The following is a 23,115-nucleotide window of genomic DNA, read 5'->3' on the forward strand; positions in this document are numbered from 1 at the left end:
GACGTCATCAATAAGCTCTCGGTGATTTCGGCAGCGGCACAATTCGCAACGGGCCGAGTCTGCCCTGAGTTATGTTACCACGACGCTAGTCCTCCTTCTTTCATTAAGCACGGAAATATATTTCATATTGATTATTCAAGTAACATACAGTAAAAAAAAACGTCATAAAATCTCGTACTTTAAGTTAATTAGAGGAAATGAGGTCAGAGTAATCTGCGTTGAGCCGAGTGCGAGCGCGCCGGAGTGGCCTTGAATGTGGACCGCCGGGGAAGAGCAGTGACTGCAGTAATTCTCACTTGTCGTTACTTTACTCGGGGGCAATGACTATGAATTTACTGAAGAGTGTCTTTACCCACCGGAATGCCAAGATTCTCAAGACAGGTAAGGCGGCAACAGGTGTGAGTAAGTGATGAGGTAAGAGCAGGTATTGTTAGGTACACCACTTCAAGCCTGGCCATGAGTTAATATTAACTTTATATGTGGAGTGGCAAGCAGTGTCAGTACTCCTCTTGGTCAATATATAGTTTCGGTTATGACATCAGATCAGACGCTTTTGGACTGTATTTCTTGCTGACGTGTGTTTTGTTAGGTAAGACCTGCAGGCAATTGGATTTTTCCCAGTTCGAGCTACTTTAGTGTGGTAAAGCACTGGGCAGGGCAATGAAGAAATTTATGGAGTAGCTAGATATCAAATGCATGTTGTTAATTGTCTATAAACATTATTACACTGTTGTAAAGTTGTTTTTTCAATAAATATGTTACATTCATGGGTATCATAAATATATAGAGGAAAATGCAGAACTTGGATAATTTTGAAATAATCTTAGTCTCTTCTCCTGAGATTAGTACTTGCATGTCAGATCAAATTAATGTGACAGAATATCACTCAGTATATATAAACTTCCAGGAAATTGTTAAAACAATATAAAAACAAGGGTAAAACTTTACAACAGGCTCTTCCATTAGCAAATATGGCTGGAGGAGTTAGTAGACCTACCGAAACTGACAATTTACACCCAGTGAGATCAAATAGTACTAGTTCTAATCTGAATCAGTTCAGGGGCTGCTGTGAACTCACCATCAATGCTAGCTGTGAACTCGCTGAACGTATCCCTTTGTGTCTCATAACCCAAGGGGGCAGCAACAGCCTGCTCTCTAAAGACAACTTTCTTCCTAATACGAAACTACAAGCATTTACTATACACACACACACACAATAAATAAAAGGGAGGCAATAGAAAAAGTAAAAGATGGGGAAGAAGTATATGAGGATGCTAGAGATATAGCTGAAATATTGAACAACAACTTTTGCAAAGTGTTTACAAAGGAGGAGCATTTTACAGGAGGAAGGCCTACGGAAATAAAGCAAATGCAGGACATCATGGTTACTAAAGAAGATATAAGGAAAATTATAAGTAACTTGGATATTAATAAATCAATGGGGCCTGATGGCATATCTGGGAGGTTGCTGAAAGAATGTAAGGATCAATTGTTGAACCCCTTATTTAATATTGTGGAAACCTCCATTCGAACAGGATTAGTCCCGAAAGAGTGGATAAGAGCTGACATTGTGCCTATATATAAGAATGGAAGTAGAATGGAACCGTTAAATTACAGACCAGTATCGTTGACTAGTATATTGTGCAAGGTATGTGAAGAAGTAATTAAAGCAAAGTGGAGTGAGTATCTAGAAAGTGAAAACATTCTGAGTGAAAGGCAGTTTGGTTTCAGAAAAGGAAGATTCTCCAATTTATTATGTTTTTATTCAAGAGTGACTGACATACTACAACATAGAGAGGGATGGGTGGATGCTATTTACCTGGACTTGAGAAAGGCCTTTGATAAAGTGCCACACAATAGACTGATGTGGAAACTAAAGAAGATTGGAGGAGTAAGTGATAAACTAGCAAAATGGATGGAAAATTACCTAGTGGGAAGAGAAATGAGAACAGTGGTGAGAGGAAGGAAGTCCGAGTGGAAGAAGGTAACCAGTGGAGTTCCACAAGGGTCAGTGCTTGGTCCCATCATGTTTTTGATTTATGTTAATGATATGCCAGTAGGAATTGACAGTTACATGAACATGTTTGCGGACGATACTAAAATTATGAGGAGAGTAAAGAATGTGGAAGATTGTAACAAGTTACAGGAAGATCTTGATAAAATATATGAGTGGAGTAAAGAGTGGCAGATGGAATTTAATATAGACAAGACCCATGTTATGAAAATGGGAAGAAGTAGATACAGACCAAACAGGGATTACAGGCTGGGTGATGAGAAAATTAAAGAGACCAATGAGGAGAAAGACTTAGGAGTAACTGTGCAAAACACTTTGTCACCGGAGAAACACATTAACAAGATATTTGGAAAACATATAACATGCTTCAAAATATTGGCCTTGCATTCCACTACCTAGATGAAGGAATGATGAAGAAGATATTATGTACCTTAATAAGACCCCAGTTAGAATATGCAGCTTGTCTGGTCACCGCATATGAAGAAAAATGTGAAGAAGGTGGAAAGGGTACAGAGGCTGGCAACAAGGATGGTACCAGGACTCAGGAGTTAGACTATGAGGAAAGACTGAGGAACTGGGGCTGACCACATTAGAAGAGAGAAAAACAAGGGGAGACATGATAACTATGTATAAATTGGTGAACAAGATTGACATATTGGACAGAGAGTTGATAAAGGTGACCACAAGTAATCATCTCTGAGGACATGGAAAAAAACTAATAATAGAGACATCTGTCTAAATGACGTGAGAAAGTACAGTTTCCTGCATCGTAGCATTGATAAATGGAATAAACTGAGCAGTGATGTCGTTGACGCGGTGTGTGTCAATCAGATGAAAGAGAGATATGACAGGAGTGACCAAGGAGGCAGGACACAGAGAGCTTAGCTCGGGCCCTATAATACACAAATAGGTAAACAAATAGGTAAATATACACACTATAGTGTAGTGGCTAGCACGCTTGACTCACAATTGAGACAGCCGGGTTCAAGTCCTGGTAAGTGGCGAGGCAAATGGACAAGCCTCTTAATGTGTGGCCCCTGTTCACCTAGCAGTAAATAGGTACGAGATGTAACTCGAGGAGTTGTGGCCTCACTTTCCCGGTGTGTGTTGTGTGTTGATGTGGTCTCAGTCCTACCCGAAGATTGGTCTATGAGCTCTGAGCTTGCTCCGTAATGGGGAAGACTGGCTGGGTGACCAGCAGGCGACCGAGGAGGTGAATTACACACACGCGCACACACACACACACACACACACACACACACACACACACACACACACACACACACACACACACACACACACACACACACACACACACACACACACACACCCTTCACTTAACACGTTAACTGCGTTTGGCAACTCAACACACACCTGCATCGTGTAAGCTTCATTACCCGACCACGCCAGTGTCCATTGGACTTTTGCAGAGAGAAGAGGTATATATCATTGTGAGAATGCAGCCTCTAGTATATAGCGTAAAAATCCATGGTACAAATATATATACCAAATTGCGGACCAGTAATTTTTTTTTCCTTCTATCGTGTATTGGTACACCAGTGTGCCAGGCATGGGCTGTAGCATATAATGATATATTCTTGACACTATCAACAATACCTGAGTAAGGTAATAACTTAGTTCCAAGTGGAATGAAAAACAGAGGAGAAGAGATTGTAAAACCTGAAAGTGTCATTGAATACAATAAAGCAAAAAAAGTGTTGATGTTGCTGATCAACTCAATTTCTACTACTCGCCACTCTACAAATCAAGGAAGTGGTACAAGAAGCTGGCTCTGGAAATGATTGCTGGGATATCAGTGACAAATGCTCAAATTCTATACAATAAATACTGCTCAGCAAAACAAGTATGCCTAAAAACCTTCAGAGTATCAGTAATTATCTCTCTTACTAAAAACATTCCTGAGGAAATTACAAAACCAGGGAAGAGGACCTCTGATATATTGGGTGCAAGAAAAGAACATACCTTACAGGAAGCAGATGGACCAATGAAAAATACAAGGAAGCGATGCAGAGGATGCTATGAGAAAATCTCACTCTCTGAGGGATATAAGGTGGCCACAAACAAGGCTAGGAGAGTATCCACCTATTACAATGAATGTGAGGGTCAACCACTCTTTTGCATTTCATGTTTCAATGAAAAACATGACTTGTGTAATGTGATGAACATTATGATGATCTAATATTCCATTATTTTCGTATATTGATTGTATTTTTGAAGTAATATGTCACCAAACATTACTTGTTATTCAGAAGCCTATTTTTTTCTTTCAACAAATGAAATTATTGTCATCATTTTTATCTTATTTTCCAGTACCTTAACAACACATCTGCAGTCATAATAAATACAAATTTATACACATATTGTTTACATACTCAAGTTTGTAATAGTTTTTAGAAAGTGATATTCGGGCCTCAGATGTACCAATATGCAACAAGTGAAACATTTGCTCGGTACACGGGTGGCCCAATACACGGTTAACATGTTAGAATTGAAAAAAATGATGACTCCTACATCAACTTTGGAGTCCCCTTCTGGGGAGGGGATCATAAATGCCCCCAGGTCAGACTGTTCTCTCGGTATCAACCAAAAATGTCTTGACACCTTCCTCAACTTTTCTTCATTAACTTTTGCAACATGTCTAATTTTCAATCTGTAGAACACCACCTCTCCTATGCAAAACCTCATCTTATTTTCCTCACCGAAACACAGCAGTCTGAGGCTACTGACAGTAGCCCCTTTTCTGTTCCTTACTACTTTCTCTATCTCAGTTTTGTTCAAAAGTCTAAGTGCACAATAACTTGACTTGCTCTTATGTCCACACTCTTGAAGCTTTTGAGTTTTTCTGAGCATTCTGAGGTGTCTCTGCCAGTTTTTCTCGCCCCTCCAACTATTAACTCTGTACAAGGACCTCACCCACCCTTGTATGGAGTACTTTTTGTATGTTTGGTGGGGTTTCACTCACACAATTTTATTAAACGGTAGAATCAAGAGCTTTTTGTCTCATCAATTCCCCTCCTCTGACTGACTGTCTTCAGTCTCTTTCTCACCGCTGAAATGTTGCATCTCTTGCTATCCTTGTACAGGGCTTTCTTCCTGTCAACCCTATTATGTTCAACTATCTAATGTAAGAGTTAACCAGTACTCTCAGTCTTTCATACTCTTCTCTGGTAAACTCTGGAACTCCCTGCCTGTGTCTGTATTTCCAACTTCACATGACTTGACTTTATTCAAGAGGGAGGTTTCAAGACATTTGTTCCTGTCTTTTGGGTAACTATTGGCCCTGTGAAGAGACTGGCAAGTTAGTGGGCCTTTTTTCTTTACCTTTTTGTTGCCCTTGGCCAGTCCTTATTACATAAAAAAAGAGTTTGTTTCCTTAGACTTAAAAAAAAAAAAAAATGCTAAATTTAGTCTATTTCAGTTTCTCCTATCAACTGAGCCAAAGCAAACTTAATCATTCTTTATGTAACTCTAAATCTAACCTAACCCAAGCAAAATGTAACCTAACTCTCTTTCTAGCATGATGTGTTAATTACCGAGTCAGTAACAGCAGGCTTTGTGAGAAAAAAAAAAATCATTAACAAAGTACAGTGAGTGTGCTGACACATGTTGTCATCTCATGGGCTACTGACAAGGACTCATAGTAACTGTCAACCAAAACGAGATAAGAGTTTGGTAAAAAAATAGATTCCCATGTCCCATCTATTCTCCTTGTGATGGCAGCCATGCTTCTGATCTTGCCACTAGCATCCTTGTCTACATGATAAAGATCAAGAAGATGGCAAACAACATTTCTTGTTGTGATGAAGGATAATGTAATATTACCTGTCTTTTTTCCTCTTATCTAATTAGCTTGTAGTACTTCTTAATATATATATATATATATATATATATATATATATATATATATATATATATATATATATATATATATATATATATATATAGGGAAATCACCATGGAAATCTTCATTCCTCCTGCTTTATTATTTTCCAACGTTTTGCCTTACAGCAAAAGGCATCATCAGGGCCTACAATGATTAATGACAAAAATATAAGTATGAAAGTCTAAAAAAGACATTGTGAAACAAAGTAATAAACATAAAAAATAAAAGTCACAATACATCGTCAAAAGACAAAAATGCACAAAACAATAAAGAAACAGAAGTACACAGAAAACCAAGCTTGATGTGTATTCTACATGGTAGAGGAAGGAACTTACTAGAACAGTAGTGTTAAGATGAGAGGAAAGGTAGTAAAGAAGGGTGAAGCAAAGGTTCGAGACATCTATTGAAGAGTGTGAAGCCTAGTTGAAGAGAGATGATTATTTAGTTCAGGTTGTAAATGTTTTATAAAAAGTGCTTCCAAAAGTTTGGTATCAATGTTAGATTGGCATCTTTGGAGAATTTTGAAGTCAGTAACACCAAAAGGATGATCACTATCATGTGAATGTGTTCTGATTGCAGAGAAAGATGGGTTCGATAAAGGTCTATTGGTTCTAACAGAAAAACCTTTGTGCTTGGCTATTCTGTGCATTAGGTTTCTACAGGTCTCAGCTATGTATCGTACTTTACAGCATGAACAGCAAAATTCATATATGACATTAGAGGTGAGATTTGTAGGAACACAATCTTTAAATTTGAAAAAAGAGCTAATAATGTGACGATTAGTAAAAATAAAGAAAAATTTAGTGTCAGGGTAATATGTTTTCAAGGAGCTATTAAGGGTTTTCCTAATAGAATAACTGAGGTGACCATAAAAGGGTAACATAATGTATTTTCTTGTTTTCTCTGAAGTTGTAGAAGAGACAGGAGGATTAGTAAATTTATTGTCAAGAATTTTTGAAATAGTAGAGTTAATAATATTACGAGGAAAGCCATTATTTAAAAAGAAAGTAGTAAGAAACTTATCTCATTGTCAAACAATTCCCAAGAAGAAGTTAGGCTGTAACATTTATATGATAGTGTCTTAATTGCATTAATCTTGAAAAGCTGCACGAAATATATATATATATATATATATATATATATATATATATATATATATATATATATATATATATATATATATATATATATATATATATATATATATATATATATATATATATATATATATATTTTTTTTTTTTTTTTTTTTTTTTCATGTACAGCGGTAATGTGCGACTGCCACAGAGGTTGTGCAGTGGTTTCACCGCCACATCTTGATCCGGGTACATTCAAGCCACAGAAGGTTCTTATCCTCACAAAGCTGTCCAGATATGAATTTGAGAGACGGCGCCATCCTGAACTCACTGAGAAGGAGTTGGAAAAATGCCTGAGGTTAAGAGGATCAGATTATAACAACTTGTTGTATCACCATTACATACACAAGGTAGGTTATATAAAAGAAAATATGATACTATGATGGTTATTGTAGCTAACTAACACAATTACCTATTAAATATAGATATCTCATGTACATAAAAAATTCAAAAAATCTGTCAAATATTTTTTTGATGGGTAATCATGTTGAAATTTTCATACATTGTATGAATGACTTAAAACTTTAAATCTGACTATAGACATTACCATAGTAATATCCTTGAATAAGCAGTGAACAAAAATGTCACTATAGGGAGAAACTGTTAAAGAGGTTTTATCTCAGAACAAGGGGTAGTTACATTCCTGAAATCAGGATTGTGTTTACACTGCTGTTATCACACTATCTTTCTAATCAAGCTTGGTTTTAATGTTGGTGTTTTCTCTTTTATCAGAACATACCTACTCTATCATTTGAACCACTAGTTGGCTTATACTTTCTTTAAAAAGTGTTTGCTTAGGATTGAACCAAAGTTGTATTGAAATTAATTTTCTTATATCTTCAAGAGCACATTTAAACATTATGCTGAGAGTTTTGTTAATTAATGTTATCAGTTTAAACAGTTAAAAGCATAAGAATTATTATGAAATTGATTCCAAATTTCATCAAAATTACAGTATATAGTGAATCATTACTGACCCTGTTAATGTTGACCTCCAAGATTTACTATTCTGTTATGAGTCTCCCTTAAATTCATGTTAATAGCTTGCCCTGTATATTTTTGTTATGCTTTTATTTACAGTTCGTTCATTAGAAATAATCTTATGAATATAGATACTCTTCAGTAGAATTAACTTATTTTGTTATTATTTTCTAGGGTGTTGAGAATACTGTGAATAGTGTTTTCACTGCTGCTGGCATTGAAACAAGAATAGTGTATCGATTTGACTACAGTGATCCTAACATTGAATGGGCTGATGCCATTGTGACCACTGGTGGTGATGGGACATTCCTACTTGCAGCCTCCAGAATCTTAGACAGAAACAAGCCCCTCATTGGATTCAATTCAGATCCAACAAGATCCAAGGGACAGTTATGCCTTCCTCAAAAATATTCTGTTGAAGTTCGAGAAGCGGTTGATAAACTGTTGAAGGTAAGTATAGTGGAGACTCAATATTTGAACTTCATTCGTTCCAAATGGCTGTTTGAGTATTAAAAAGTTTGACTATTGATACTTATAAGTCAGGTAATTCGTTCTAATCTTAGCAAAACCAAGTTTATAAAAATTTCTGTATTTTTTTTTTTTTTTTTTTTTTCAATTTTGATTTGTACATACTGTAAGTGAAGGCTGGTGATAGATAATTTAGAAGAGGAGGGGAGAAGGGTGGGAAGGAAGAGGTAGGTCGCCAGAGAATGAGTCATCGTCCATGAAAACGTCTTTGTAACTTTTCTCAAGACTGGGGCAGAACTAGGGATGTGCTTCGGCATCTGGTATACCAATATTATGGTAATACGGTATCAGAATGGTACAGTGGTGGCTACGAGAAGGGAAATGACAGCTTTGTATATCACCAAATGTGCGGCCGTTTCATTACCAGATATTTTCACCACTAATAAGCCTTTGGTGTTAATGTAAGTTTATAAATGAAAAACTACAGATAGAATGCAGGAGAATGTGTGTGGATGTTCGACTATCAGGTATTTTTTCGAGTAAGAAATCAAACTTTTGCATTCGAGTATTGAAAAGTTTGACTCTTTAGACTTTCGAGTATTGATTCTCCACTGTATAATGATGACAATGGCCATATTATGTTACTAAAATGCTATTATATAGGGCTGAAGCACATGAGTGACTCTGTGGCACCACATTGTGGCGGGGATGTAGCTCTCCATGAATTTCCATAGTTTTGAAGCTGTCCCACGCACACAAGTGACTGGTAAGCTGTCACTCATTCCCACCATGGTGCGGCTTTGTGTCAAGACCCGTGTATACGAGTGACTGTGGCTGAGCGACAAACAAACAAATGACAGCTATGGGCAGTCAGTCACATACCAAACATAGCCCTGTAGTCGCTAAACTCTGCCATGACATGGCGCCACAAAGTCGCTCATGTGCTTCCGGCTTTAATCTCATCTTGAATGGTCAGAATTATAATACTGTTGACCCTGACCAACTCGGACTAATAGGGGGAAAGGTTAGTCCAAGAAACGTGAATGTCCGACTTGTACGAATTTCCTACCCCTCCACACACACACACACACACACACACACACACACACACACGGGACATCGTCGATGGCGGAGGTGGTCGCTGAGCTCCAGAGCAATCATCTATAATTCTACAGTTACCTAAGAGTAACCAAGGTGGGAAAGGAGCTGGTAATGTTTGTCCCGTCTCCATATAGTCATGTTAACTGTTGATTAGCAAAATAATGTCCAGTGAAGGTAAATATAAACTGTAGCCTGCGTTTGAGCCATCAGCTGGTTTGTTTACGTCTGCGCAACATGGCGGCCGTGAACTCGAAAGAGGAATCAGACTTCACAGGGTTTCAAGGAATAATGGAGAAGAGCACTTATGTGAAGAAAATTCTGGAGTTAGAAGGTAAAATTGAAAAACTGTTTGAAAAGTATGAGGGCCTGGAAACGAGTTATGACAATGTAAAAGAGACTGTGCCGATATGAAGAAGGAAAATGCAGCACTGAAAGAGGAAGTTAAGCTAATTAAAGTGAATTGCGAAAAATGTGGAGAATCTCTAGGAAAAGTGATGGAGAAGCAGGCTGAATGGAAAAAAGTCAGGAAGTGGAAAGAAAGGAGGTAAATTACAAAGTTGCAAGTCTGGAAAAGGAAATCAAAGAGTCAGGGAGAAAACTTTGGGCCTTGCTGAAATTATAGATCAACAGATCATAGAAGAGAAGATAGCTGAGAAAGTGGTGAAGGTTATTAAGTCAAATGAGACATTGGTGAGGGAAACTGTAGACAAAAAGAGATGTGTGGTGATATTTGGTGTGGAGGAGGATAAGACACCGAGTAAAATGGAGAGAGAAAAACATAAAAAGGTGATAAATAATATCATTAATGTGGTGCAAGAGGAGGAAAAGACCTAGTACAAGAAATAGAGGACTTCCATAGAATTGGAAAGTTCACAAGAGAAGGTATGAGGCCAATAAGAATCAAACTTAAGTCACAAAAGGATGTAGATGAATTGGTGGAGAAGTCATGGAGGCTAGCCCAGCAGGAAACAACAAGGAAGATTTGGTTGAGAAGAGATCTCGGTGAAAAGGAAAGAGAAATGTTAAATGAGTTGAGAAAGGAGGCTTTGAAAAAAATGAAGAGAGGACAGAAGAGAGAAGAAAGAGTTTTTCTGGAGAATCTTGGATATGAGACTGAGGAAGTGGTTCATAACCCAGAAAAGTACAGCAAGAAAGGACTAAAGAAACTTACATATGAGCGAAATGTAATGTATTCCAACATAAATGGAGTGATATCGGGATTTTAGAACTCAACGATTACTTGAGGGACAAGAACCCAGATATTGTGGGTCTTACTGAAACAAAACTGAGAGAGGAGAAGACCTGATGAAGGTTGGAGAAGGAAATATAACGTTTGGAAAAGAAATAGAGTAGGTAAGATGGGAGGAGGAGTGATGTTGCTGGTTAAAAAGATATAAAGGTGGATCAAGTGAAAAAGGTATGGGAAAGGCAGAAGTGCTAAAGATCAGAGCAGAAACTAATGAAGGAAAAAGAGGCACTACATAGTGGTGTACGTACCACCTAAGACAAATGCATGGTCAGTACAGGAATATGAAGAAATGATAAGTGATACAGGAACATGTCTGGAAGAAATGTTGGGTGGCTGTGAACGAACTATAATGATGGGAGATTTTAATTGTAAAGAGGTGTGTTGGGAGGACTGGTCAATGGAAGGATCAGAGACAACATGGGGAAATACACTATTGACACTGGCAATGGAAAATGTGTTAACTCAGTGGGTCAAAGAAGATACTAGGTTTGGAGGAGAGGGAGCATCGTCAAGACTGGACTTGGTCTTTAGTACAGAGCCAATGGTCATTGAGGAGATGAGGGTGGAGTGCCCTTTAGCAAAGAGTGATCATGCAGTTTTGGAGTTCAAGGTGATAGACGAAGAGAAATCTAGAAGAAATGAAGAATATAAAGTGGGAAGATGGAATTATGCCAAGACAGATTTTGGAAACCTAAAGAAATTCTTTCAAGAGACAAATTGGATGAAATTCAAGAGTGCTAAGGAGCAAATGAAAAGTGGAAGGAATTTATAAAAATATACAAAGAAGGTGAGAAAAATTTGTACCAATAAGACAACATAGAGAAGTTGGAAAGCAGGACTGGTTTAACGATAGATGTGAAAAGGCTAGAACAAGAAAAGAGGATGCATGGAAGAGGTGGAGAAGGAAAAGACGGATTAAGCAGTGGGAAAGTTACAAAAGAGCAAGAAATGAATATGTGTTGATTAGAAGAGAAGAAAGAAAGAAACAAGAAAAGGATATAATTGATAAATGTAAAGACCAACCAAGGCTTTTTACAGACATGTGAACAACAACATCAAAAATAGAGAAAGTATTGAAAGTTTAGAAGTAAATGGAGTATGCAGTGAAGATCCCAGGAAATGGCAGAGGCTATGAATGGATGCTTTCGGAAGGTATTCACAAAGGAGACTGCTTTTGACAAACCACTGGTAATGGAACAGAAAGGGATTATGAAGGAGTTTCAAGTAACTGTGGAGGAGATCAAGAACATGATGGGGAGTTTAGAAGTGAGAAAAGCTGTGGGACCTGATGGGGTATCAGGATGGATTTTAAGAGAATGCAGGAGCAATTGGCAGAAAAAGTTTGTGAAGTAATTGATGCCTCATTAAGGGAAGGTGTAGTGCCCCAAGACTGGAAAAGAGCTAACATTGTCCCAATCTATAAATCAGGTAACAAGAGAGACCCATTGAACTATAGACCAGTGTCACTTACAAGTGTGGTAGCTAAGATGTGTGAGAGGGTGGTGAAGAATAGATGGACAGACTTCTTGGAGAAAAATGACATACTTTGTGAGTGTCAATTTGGTTTTAGAAAGGGCGTTCATGCACGACAAACCTGATATGTTACTATTCGAGGGTGATAGATGTAATACAGGAAAGAGATGGTTGGGCTGATGGAATATATCTGGATTTAAAAAAGGCCTTTGATAAGGTACCACACCAGAGACTGATCTGGAAACTTGAAATGGTAGGAGGAGTGCATGGCAGTTTACTAAAATGGATGGAAGACTTTTGGTAGGAAGAGAAATGAGAACAATAATTAAGGACAGACCATCAGAATGGGGATTGGTGGAGAGTGGAGTTCCACAGGGATCAGTGTTGGCACCAGTAATGTTCGCAGTCTACATAAATGACATGGTGGATGGGGTGTCCAGTTATGTGAGCCTATTTGCAGACGATGCAAAATTGTTAAGAAAAGTGAGATGTGACAAAGATTGCGAACTACTCCAGGAAGACTTGGACAGAATATGGAAATGGAGCTGTACATGGCAAATGGAGTTCAACACGACAAAATGCAAGAAAATAGAGTTTGGCAAGAGTGAAAGAAGAATCAGGAGTATGTACAAGATAGGAAATGAAGACATAAAACCAGTCATGAAGAAAAAGACCTTGGGGTGACAATTACCAATGACCTATCGCCAGAGAGACATATAAACAAAATAATTGGAGAAGTATTGAACTTATTGAGGAACATAAGAGTGGCGTTCGTATATCTAGATGAAGAAATGATGAAGAAAATAATTACTGCAATGATAAGACCGAGGCTTGAATATGCAACAATACAGTGGGCTCGAACTTAAAGAAACACATAAGGAAACTAGAGAAAGTACAGAGGGCTGCAACGAAAATGGTGCCTGACTTAAGAGATTTGACTTATGAAGACAGACTGAAAAGAATGCAACTTCCAACCCTGGAAAACAGAAGAGAAAGGGGAGACCTGATAGCAATATACAGAGTGATGATTGGCATGGAAAAAATGGATAGGGAAGATCTGTGTATGTGGAATGGAAGAATGTCGAGAGGGCATGGGAAAAAACTAAAATGGCCACTTATAGGAGAGATGTGAAAAAATATAGCTTCCCTCATAGAAGGGTGGAAGCATGGAATAGTTTAGACGTGGAAGTGGTCAACGCAAGGAATATTCATGATTTTAAGAAAAAGCTGGACATTAATAGATATGGAGACGGGACAACACGAGCATAGCTCTTTTCCCGTATGTTACAATTAGGTAAATACAATTAGGTAAATACACACACACACACACACACACACACACACACACACACACACACACACAGACAAAGAAATGATGAAGAAATTGATAAGTACGAAAATAAGACCCAGATTGGAATATGCAGGAGTTGTGTGGATCCCCTATAAAAAGAAACACATAAAGAAATTAGAGAGACTACAAAAAATGTCTACAAGGATGGTTCCAGAATTTAAAGGGATGACATAGGAGGAGAGACTAAAAGCTATAGATCTACCAACCCTGGAACAGAGAAGAGAGAGAGGGGATCTGATACAAGTTTATAAATTGATTAACGGAATGGATCAAGAGGATAATGAGAAACTAATCCTGAGAGAAGAATATGACACTAGAAGCACAAGATCGCATAGTAAAAAACTGAGGAAGGGAAGATGTCTGAGAGATGTTAAAAAATATAGTTTCCCGCAAAGATGTGTTGAGACTTGGAACAGTTTGAGTGAGGAAGTGGTGTCAGCAACGAGTGTGCATAGTTTTAAAGAAAAGTTGGATAAGTGTAGATATGGAGACAGGGCCACATGAGCATAAAGCCCAGACCCTGTAAAACTACAACTAGGTAAATACACACACACACACACACACACACACACACACACACACACACACACACACACACACACACACACACACACACACACACCCGGTAGCTCAGTGGTTAGAGCGCTGGCTTCACAAGCCAGAGGACCGGGGTTCGATTCCCCGGCCAGGTGGAGATATTTGGGTGTGTCTCCTTTGACGTGTAGCCCCTGTTCACCTAGCAGTGAGTAGGTACAGGATGTAAATCGAGGAGTTGTGACCTTGTTGTCCTGGTGTGTGGTGTGTGCCTGGTCTCAGGCCTATCCCAAGATCGGAAATAATGAGCTCTGACCTCGTTCCGTAGGGTAACGTCTGGCTGTCTTGTCAGAGACTGCAGCAGATCAAACAGTGAAAACAGTGAAACACACACACACAAAAAAAAAAAAAAAAAAAAAAAAAAGTGGGCAATTCAACTCAGATTTGAGGGGCGTGGTGCAGGATTTATTTTGGGATTATTGTCTCTCCTAAAGCTTCAGTCCCTAAATTACTACATGTAGTTTATATTTTGATAATTAAATACCCTTCCCATCAGAAAGCCATTCTTAAATCTGTGCGGTTGCATCATAGCATGACTCACCCTATAAAATTATGTATCACTTAATGCTTGTGTCCATGAAAAACATTTTTATATGAATATTTCTCTCTCTTGATATATTAAATTTCAACCTTTGGTGTGTGTGGCTCACTCAGTAAGGTCATGCAATATTTAGCTTTACTTTTTCAGAAATAATTCCATACAGGCGTAAATTAATGAGAATTAGAATCAGAAACTTCATGAAGAGAAGACAACAAGAAATAAACATATAATTGTGAGACAACTGTAGCGGATAGCTTGACCTTGAACCCTCGCTCCATCATGTGTGTTATCTCCCCTTTCGAGACCCTCCCCTCACCCAACGCCTCACTGTCTTCTTCATCCTCTCTCTATACCATAAGACTGCCATAATCTTTTCAAACTGTTTTTCTCTCTCTCTCTCTCTCTCTCTCTCTCTCTCTCTCTCTCTCTCTCTCTCTCTCTCTCTCTCTCTCTCTCTCTCACACACACACACATAACACACCATAACAAAAGATTATTTTGAGACAAAGGTATAAAGCTGGACAAGACAGTAATAATTACTTCACAGTATCATTTTCTTATTTCAACACACTAATAACAACTCAAAGAGTGTCCAGTTCAGTCGTACAATGACAGATTGCCGTGACGCTGCTGATGGCTCCTTCCGAATCCTCACCTACGAGTGAATACTGTTTTCTAGAGAAGTGGGGATCTGATGCATTATCATCCTATCATGCTCCAGGAAATCACCATTGAATAAACAATCCTGTGTGAAAATTTCATGTCAATTAGATGAATTTAAATAGCAAAACAAGGACAAAATTATGAAAAATCTTTAGGAGCGAATATCTCAAAAAACGTTTTTTTACACTTCAGAAATTTTCACAAGATCTGTATAAATTCTGGTCAATTTTTGTTTGGTCAGAAATTTTCACAAAATCTGTATAAATTCTGGTCAACTTTTGTTTGGTATAATTTCAAACTACAACTTAAATGCAATTTTTTGTTGGACTTAAATTTTTTATAATCTCCATAGAAAACGAGATATAGGAAAGTGAAAAAAACAACAACATAACAATAATAAAAAAAGATAGGAGGGCAGGACTTCAGTCCCTGGGTCAGTCAGAGTCCGACTTATCACGAAATCTGACTTATCAGGGTCCGAGTTATCAAGGTTCAACAGTATATCATTCATCATTTTATTTTGGATTTCTCAGTATTGTTAAATTTCTGTTTCCTTAACATACATAAATACATACATATCACATCATGTCATGTAGAATTAAGTGGGTATTTATTTTCAATAGGGAAAATTCCGTTGGACATTTCGGAGGAGAATTCGGGTCACACTTATTGGAGATGATATTTTCAAGCCACCAGTGGAACTTCACAACCAGCAGTTGCAGTACCATGAGTATAGGTATGTGGGATTTTGTGAGTTTGTAAGAAATATCAATAACTTTGTACATACATGGAAATGAACTTGGTATATGAAGTATATGTTCACAACTAACTATGTAGAAGCATATATATTTAACGAGTATTTGATTCCATAGGTCTAGATATTTTGTTCCTTGCAATATGATAATAAATGTATATTACCTATATCATAATTATCAACATTATAATCATCATCGTCATCATCATCATCATCATCATCTGTATGATCATTGATTTTGTTTCATTAAAAGTAGAATGCAAATGAGCCCAAATTCAAGACATGGAAGCTTACAGTTAGAGATTGCTGCTGCTGCTTCTACTGTTGTCTATTATGAACATTGTGTTGTACTTGACTAAGATTTTTTCTGCTTCTTTTGACATTTTCCTTTCTTCTTCCAGATAGTTTTGTCTTACTTTAAGGCCAGATCCTTTCCAAAATTTGAGATAGAAACTTGAACATTTTATTGTTTTTTTGATGATGTCATGTGTGTAATTCATCTCAGTTGCCTGCTGGTCACCCAGCCAGTCTTCCCCATTACAGAGCGAGCTCAGAGCTCATAGACCAATCTTCGGGTAGGACTGAGACCACATCACACACAACACACACCGGGAAAGCGAGGCCACAACCCCTCGAGTTACATCCCATACCTATTTATTGCTAGGTGAACAGGGGCCACACATTAAGAGGCTTGCCCATTTGCCTCGCCGCTTCCCGGGACTCAAACCCGGCCCTCTCGATTGTGAGTCAAGCATGCTAACCACTACACTATGCAGAGTGTGTGCTACACTAATCGTGAGGAGTAATGTGGAATTACAAGCTGCATGAAAAATGTTTGTGTAGCAGCACTTGTTATGCATAGCAAGGAGTGGAAGGCAGATGAGAATACAGAATTAGTAAGAGAGCCTTGGCTATCTCTTCAATATTGTTTGGCTGAATCAAGTATTCATGTAAATGAAGTCCCAGCCATACTAGCATTTATGCTATGCATCATGAAACAGGATAACAAGAGTGTTGTTGAGTGAGCACCGACATTATGTGGCATGAGGTTTCACACAAGCCCATGTTATTCTGCTTGTTCAGTTTCACCTGACCTGTCAGAGAAAAGTTATGCATGGATGCTGCTGCTTCAAACATAGTCCTTTTGTGGAATATTGTTGAAAAAGAAAATAGAGAAAGCTTTGCTGCAAGGAATGGGTGTCTATTTTATGATGAATGATAAGAAAGTGTGTTGGGGGGGGCAGATAATAAATATATGGAAATTACTGTGAATGATGAAAATCAATATTCATGGTACGTTTTAATAGGAAACAAGTAAAAGTAAATTTGAGATTGCATAGACTTTTAAAATTTGAATTCCTCTAAATGGACAAAGCTTCATGAACTAATTGTAGACGAAGTATAAAACCTTAGATTTGATTCAGGTGATATGCAGGTACCTGGACATGGAACCTCAGCTGCGGAATGTTCAAGAAGACATACCTCCCTGCAGCGAGACGGGTATGGCCCGAAGAGTTCTTCCAGTCTTGGCTCTAAATGAAGTGAGTCATTGTCATGTGATTCCAGTGCAATTTGTTTGTGCACATTATGTTTTCATAAACTATGGAAGACAAGATAATGCTTGATATAATTTCTAATATGATTTGGTGCCCATCACTCATGTTTAGGGTAAGGACTAATATTTGAAGTGAGTTGGAGAAGTTGTCATCTGAAGGAAGTTCAATTTGTTTTATACTTTTCACAAGCTGTTTCACAACTGCATGTACATGTGTCTAACCTACGTACAGTTTCAGAGGAATTAACCATGAAAAGGAATTTTGCTGGACATACCACATTTCTATTTGCAAAATAGATTCTGCAAGTTTTACAGCAATATTGTCTGCACAGTTTGGGATTGTAAAGCAGTCCATACATTGGTAGTCTTTACTATCATCATCTTTTTGAAAATAGTGTACTGCTTGTGTCACTCACGTTTTCACCAAATGGTTGCAAAGTCTTTGCTAGCTTCCCATCATAAATTAAGATTCCTAGCCCACTTCATTTCAAATGTTTCATGTGTCTTCCTCTAAAACCCTAGCAACTATGCTCAGGTTCACTTTTCATTGGAAGTCAAAACAAGAATCAAAGCATATGATGACACATATAGAGTAAGGATTTATTTATGTTTTTTAATTAATTTATTATTTTTTTTCTAGGTTGATGAGAGGCTTATAACTTTTAGAGCTGTGCTAGGAAGACTTGGCAGCAATAAAGAATTTTTGTTAAATTTACAGCTTTTAGGAATGACATGAGTACTTTTATTAAGTCTTTTATCAAGTTATATATATGTCTGAATGCATATGTTAACAACTGATCTTGATGTTACACAGAATGAAAGGATTGAGAGTCATTGTCTATGTGAGTGAGAATATAATTTAATTACAGGTGTTTATAGGAGAGTGTGTGTCTGCCAGAGTGTCTTATCTGGAATTAAGTATGGATACCATGAGTCCCATCAAGCAGAAGTGTTCTGGATTCATTGCCAGTACAGGTATGTTTGAATATATAAAGTTTACTGAAGTATTAATCAATGAAAATGTATTGTTTTTGTGAACATTTGTCTATATACAAGAATTAGATGAATTAATTGCTAAACTTGCTAAGAACTATGATGACTACATATGTGAGTAAGTTTCCAGTCACACAATGTATGATATTTTCAGTGAAACAAACATCATACTGCAGCACTCCTCCTCACCTTTTCACTTTTTTATAGTTTGCAATAAGATTTTTTTTTTTTTTTTTTTTTTTTTTTTTCACCATGAAAAATAAACTATGTACGGCACCAGTTCCATTGCTTTGGTAAAGACTGTTGAACTCTTCTTAGAGACATTTCACCAAGCACCACAATGAGTCTATTGTTCCCTTCCTTATAAGCATTCCTGACAAAACCTAAACCTTAAATATTCCTACCATTGCTATTATAGACATGAAAACCTCATTGTTTAGTATTATTTCAGTGCTTTATGTGTTATATATATATATATATATATATATATATATATATATATATATATATATATATATATATATATATATATATATAATTTTGAACGTATTAAGTTTGTATTCCAAGGCACCACTGTATATATATATATATATATATATATATATATATATATATATATATATATATATATATATATATATATATATATATATATACACACAGTGGTGCCTTGGAATACAAACTTAATCCGTTCAAAATTTTTTTCTTACTCCAAAACGTTCTTACTCCAAAGCATCAAAATCATGTATTCTTATGGAAGAAATTATAATTCATTCCAAACCACCTCCCAAGACCAAAAAATTTGTATTTTTCACCTAATTTCTTACTTTTTGCATAATAATACGATATATACTACTGCTACTATTATGCTATAACTATAGAAGATAGGAAAATAAAGCAGGAAAGTAAGCAAAATGTAATATAATGAAAATTCAACTTCGTGGTCAGAAACAAGCATCACCACAACCTCCTCATGACTCCATCAAGTCAGCACCACACTCTTATATAAGCCAATAAGTTTTTCTTTGATATACTGCATTCATTATGGAAAATAAATCAGGGAAGTAAGCAAATTGTAATATGAAAATTCAACTTCTTCGCGGTCAGAAACAAGCATCAACACATCCTCCTCAGACGACTCCATCAAGCCAGCACTACGCACTCTTATCTAAACCAATAACAAGATAAAAATAACGATTCCAATATTATCATGCATCATAATATGTTTCTGAATTGCTTACTTATCCGTGGAAATACTTGTATATCATATATCTCACCAAGAAATACATAAAAGATGATAAAATACAGCATACTGACGTAAGTGCTCTCACCATCCTCACGCTTGGCACTCTCACACTTCCACAAACATATCCTTGTAAAAGCTGATATGTGATTGGCTAAGTGTCCACCATCTTGAAAACAATGGGCCAATGACAGGCCTTGATATATGACAGATAGCCTCAAGCATAAACAAACTGTGCGGCATAAAAGAGCGTGGCTTCTGAAAAGCGCCAAGATCATGCCTGGAAGGCTCTAACGAAGAGCCACGATCGTGCCTGGCGAGCTATAAGGGTTAATTAAGGCTTTTAATTCATGAGCTGGATACTCTTCCCCTTGGATCTTCTAGAATCTTCCATACGTCTGTCTGTATGTCTCGTGACCATGTGTGCTGCTGCGCTAGGCAGTGATCTTAATAACTAAAAACACTTAATATTATTATCCCAGACACTACAAAACAACAACCAAACAACTGCACACAACATTCCTGAGGCACTGAGGCAGCGTGGTGCCCCAGCATGCAGTCAGCTGATCGCGCAGTGCTGTGCGCAATCTGTTGACCTCGTTTGTTATTGTTCGCACTCCAAAGTAAAGTTCGTCCTCCAATGCAAAGAAAACAATTTTTTGTTCGTAATCCAAATTGTTCGTACTCAAAAGCGTTTGTACTCCAAGGTACCACTGTATATATATATATATATATATATATATATATATATATATATATATATATATATATATATTTTTTTTTTTTTTTTTTTTTTTTTTTTTTTGTTAATTACTTAATTTTAATATAATCACATATTTTTAAGTAACAAGCTCCTTTGTTATAGGAACTGGCTCAACTTCCTGGACATACAACGTGAACAAACTCACTGAGCAGAATATGGAAGAAATATTAACAATTGTGAAAGAAGAAACAGGTTATAAGATAAGAGATACAGATGAAAAATTTGTTAACAAAATCACTGAAATATTCAACCAAATGCTGATTACCAGCCCAGGTAAATGACAAAATTAAAGAAATTTAAATCAAATCCTGCATTGATGAAAGTAAAAAAAAATACAATTGAATGTTTCCTTATAATTTCATATATTGTTACTGTTTTGCAGAGGCACCCAGGATGGTATATACCATTCGAGATCAGCTAGTGTCTTCACCTTTACGTAGTGAATGCATTAAGCCTCGGGGAGTGGCCAAGTCAATAGCTGTAAGGTCTCGGTGCTTTGATGCTTCTCTAGTCATAGATGGCGGCCTGTCCTTCACTTTCAATGATGGAACAAGAGCCCTGCTGGAAATACATGATGAAGATGCCCTTCGAACTGTCACATTACATGGAGATGTAACAGAGGTGGTATTCAAACATTAATATCAGAAAAGTCATTAGAATATTGACATTTGGAAGCTTAATGTTTCATGTTTTGCATTAAATAATTTTTCTTATTATTCTTTAATTTGATAAGTTCTATTTTAACCTTTTTTTTTTCTTTATAGGACTGTCATAGTAAGTTTCAGTCATCCTTATCTGTGTGGTTCATAACTTAAAACTATTGACCTCTCCTTCATTGCATCCTTTTAGTAATTAATCATCATGCTTCCAGTTAAAACATCCCAACTTTCAACCCTTAGCAAACATGAATTTACCACTCATGAAACCCCACAGTGACATGAATGGATAAGATAGAATTTTATAAATATGCTCAACATAACAGATTCACAAGTGTGTGAATCATCTTCACAACATACAAATTTGCCATGATTACTACCTATTATATAAAACAGTTTGGAACATAAGTTTGGCTCATCAGACTTTTTAAGTAAGGATCAGAGGTACTCTACCGGGCATTTAAATTGCTGAGCATGACATGCTGAAGAACAAAGCTGTCACAGTAAGCAAGGATTGATAGTTTTTAAGATTCATGTCCTAATAATAATGAAGTATTGTCACCTTTCAACCTTATGGTGTAGAGATTAGTATGCTCAGTGTCCTGCCAAGAGGCCCTGGGTTTGGGTTTGAATCCAAAGACATGTAGTGGGAATTTAAGTTTTAATTCCTTCACACTATAGATCACCTTCTAAAATGCCCTTAGCCAATGTGACAGAGATGTGCCATAAATTCCCCTGAACTTTGTCTTACAATGAAATATTATAAGCTGAAGATAGTGATAACATGTTTTTATTCTCAATTGTCTTCAGTTTTTTTTTGCAACAAATGTCTTCATTTATGTACCAGGCTGACATCGCCACAAGAGGGAGAGCTTAGATAAGTTCCCCCTCATCTTTGAACACACACACACACACATACGGTTAGCACACTCGGCTCACAATTGAAAGGACCCAGATTCAAGTCCTGGGCATGGTGAGGCAAATGGGTAAGCCTCTTAATGTGTAGCCTCCTGTTCATCTAAGCAGCAAGTAGGTACGGGATGTAACTCGAGGAGTTGTGGCCTTGCTTTCCCAGTGTGTGGAGTGTGTTGTGGTCTCAATCCTACTCAAAGATCGGTCTATGAGCTCTGAGCTTGCTCCGTAATGGGGAAGGCAGGCTGGATGACCAGCAGGTGACCATGGTGGTAAATTACACGTACCCTTACACATTCCCTAGAACTAATTTGAAAACCTCTTCAGGTGTACATGCATATCCATGTTTCTTTGCATTAGGGGTCAACAGTATAACTGCTTTATCCTTGTTACATCGTGATAAATCATCCCATTTTCTAACTGTAGTAAATTATCAGAAATGTTAATACTATTGAGAAATTGTGGTGAAAGCATTTATGGTTTCAGTTTTGTTTTTCCTTGATACAGTAGTCTATATCATATGTTGACCAATCAATATTCAAGATACTATCGTAGAACATGCGTTTCATTTATAAAAGAAGAGTAATAGTATATTTATTAAACTTGTTTTGCATTTGGAAATGTGAATATTTGTATATTGCAGGAAAAATTGCAATTAGGATTTTTCTTGGTGTTTTTTAGTGTATGACATGGTTCAGAGCTCCTATATATAAATTGTTAATAAAATTCTTTAAGAAATACAAATTTTAGTGTCATTTGTATAA

General features: G+C 37.0%; 1 protein-coding gene across 1 annotated transcript; it reads left to right on the top strand.

Moving 5' to 3' along the window:
• The first annotated feature begins 224 nt into the window (after window positions 1-224).
• Window positions 225-23,095, top strand: LOC123514528 (NAD kinase 2, mitochondrial-like). The gene is made up of 8 exons (XM_045272429.1): window positions 225-381; window positions 7,184-7,404; window positions 8,210-8,485; window positions 16,099-16,211; window positions 17,665-17,770; window positions 18,654-18,759; window positions 20,886-21,056; window positions 21,166-23,095. Exons 1-8 carry the CDS (start codon window positions 321-323, stop codon window positions 21,420-21,422), a joined length of 1,311 nt encoding a protein of 436 aa, XP_045128364.1. The 5' UTR covers window positions 225-320; the 3' UTR covers window positions 21,423-23,095.
• Window positions 23,096-23,115: the final 20 nt, after the last annotated feature.

Source organism: Portunus trituberculatus, chromosome 38 (assembly GCF_017591435.1).
Source record: "Portunus trituberculatus isolate SZX2019 chromosome 38, ASM1759143v1, whole genome shotgun sequence".
Lineage (NCBI taxonomy): Eukaryota > Metazoa > Arthropoda > Malacostraca > Decapoda > Portunidae > Portunus > Portunus trituberculatus.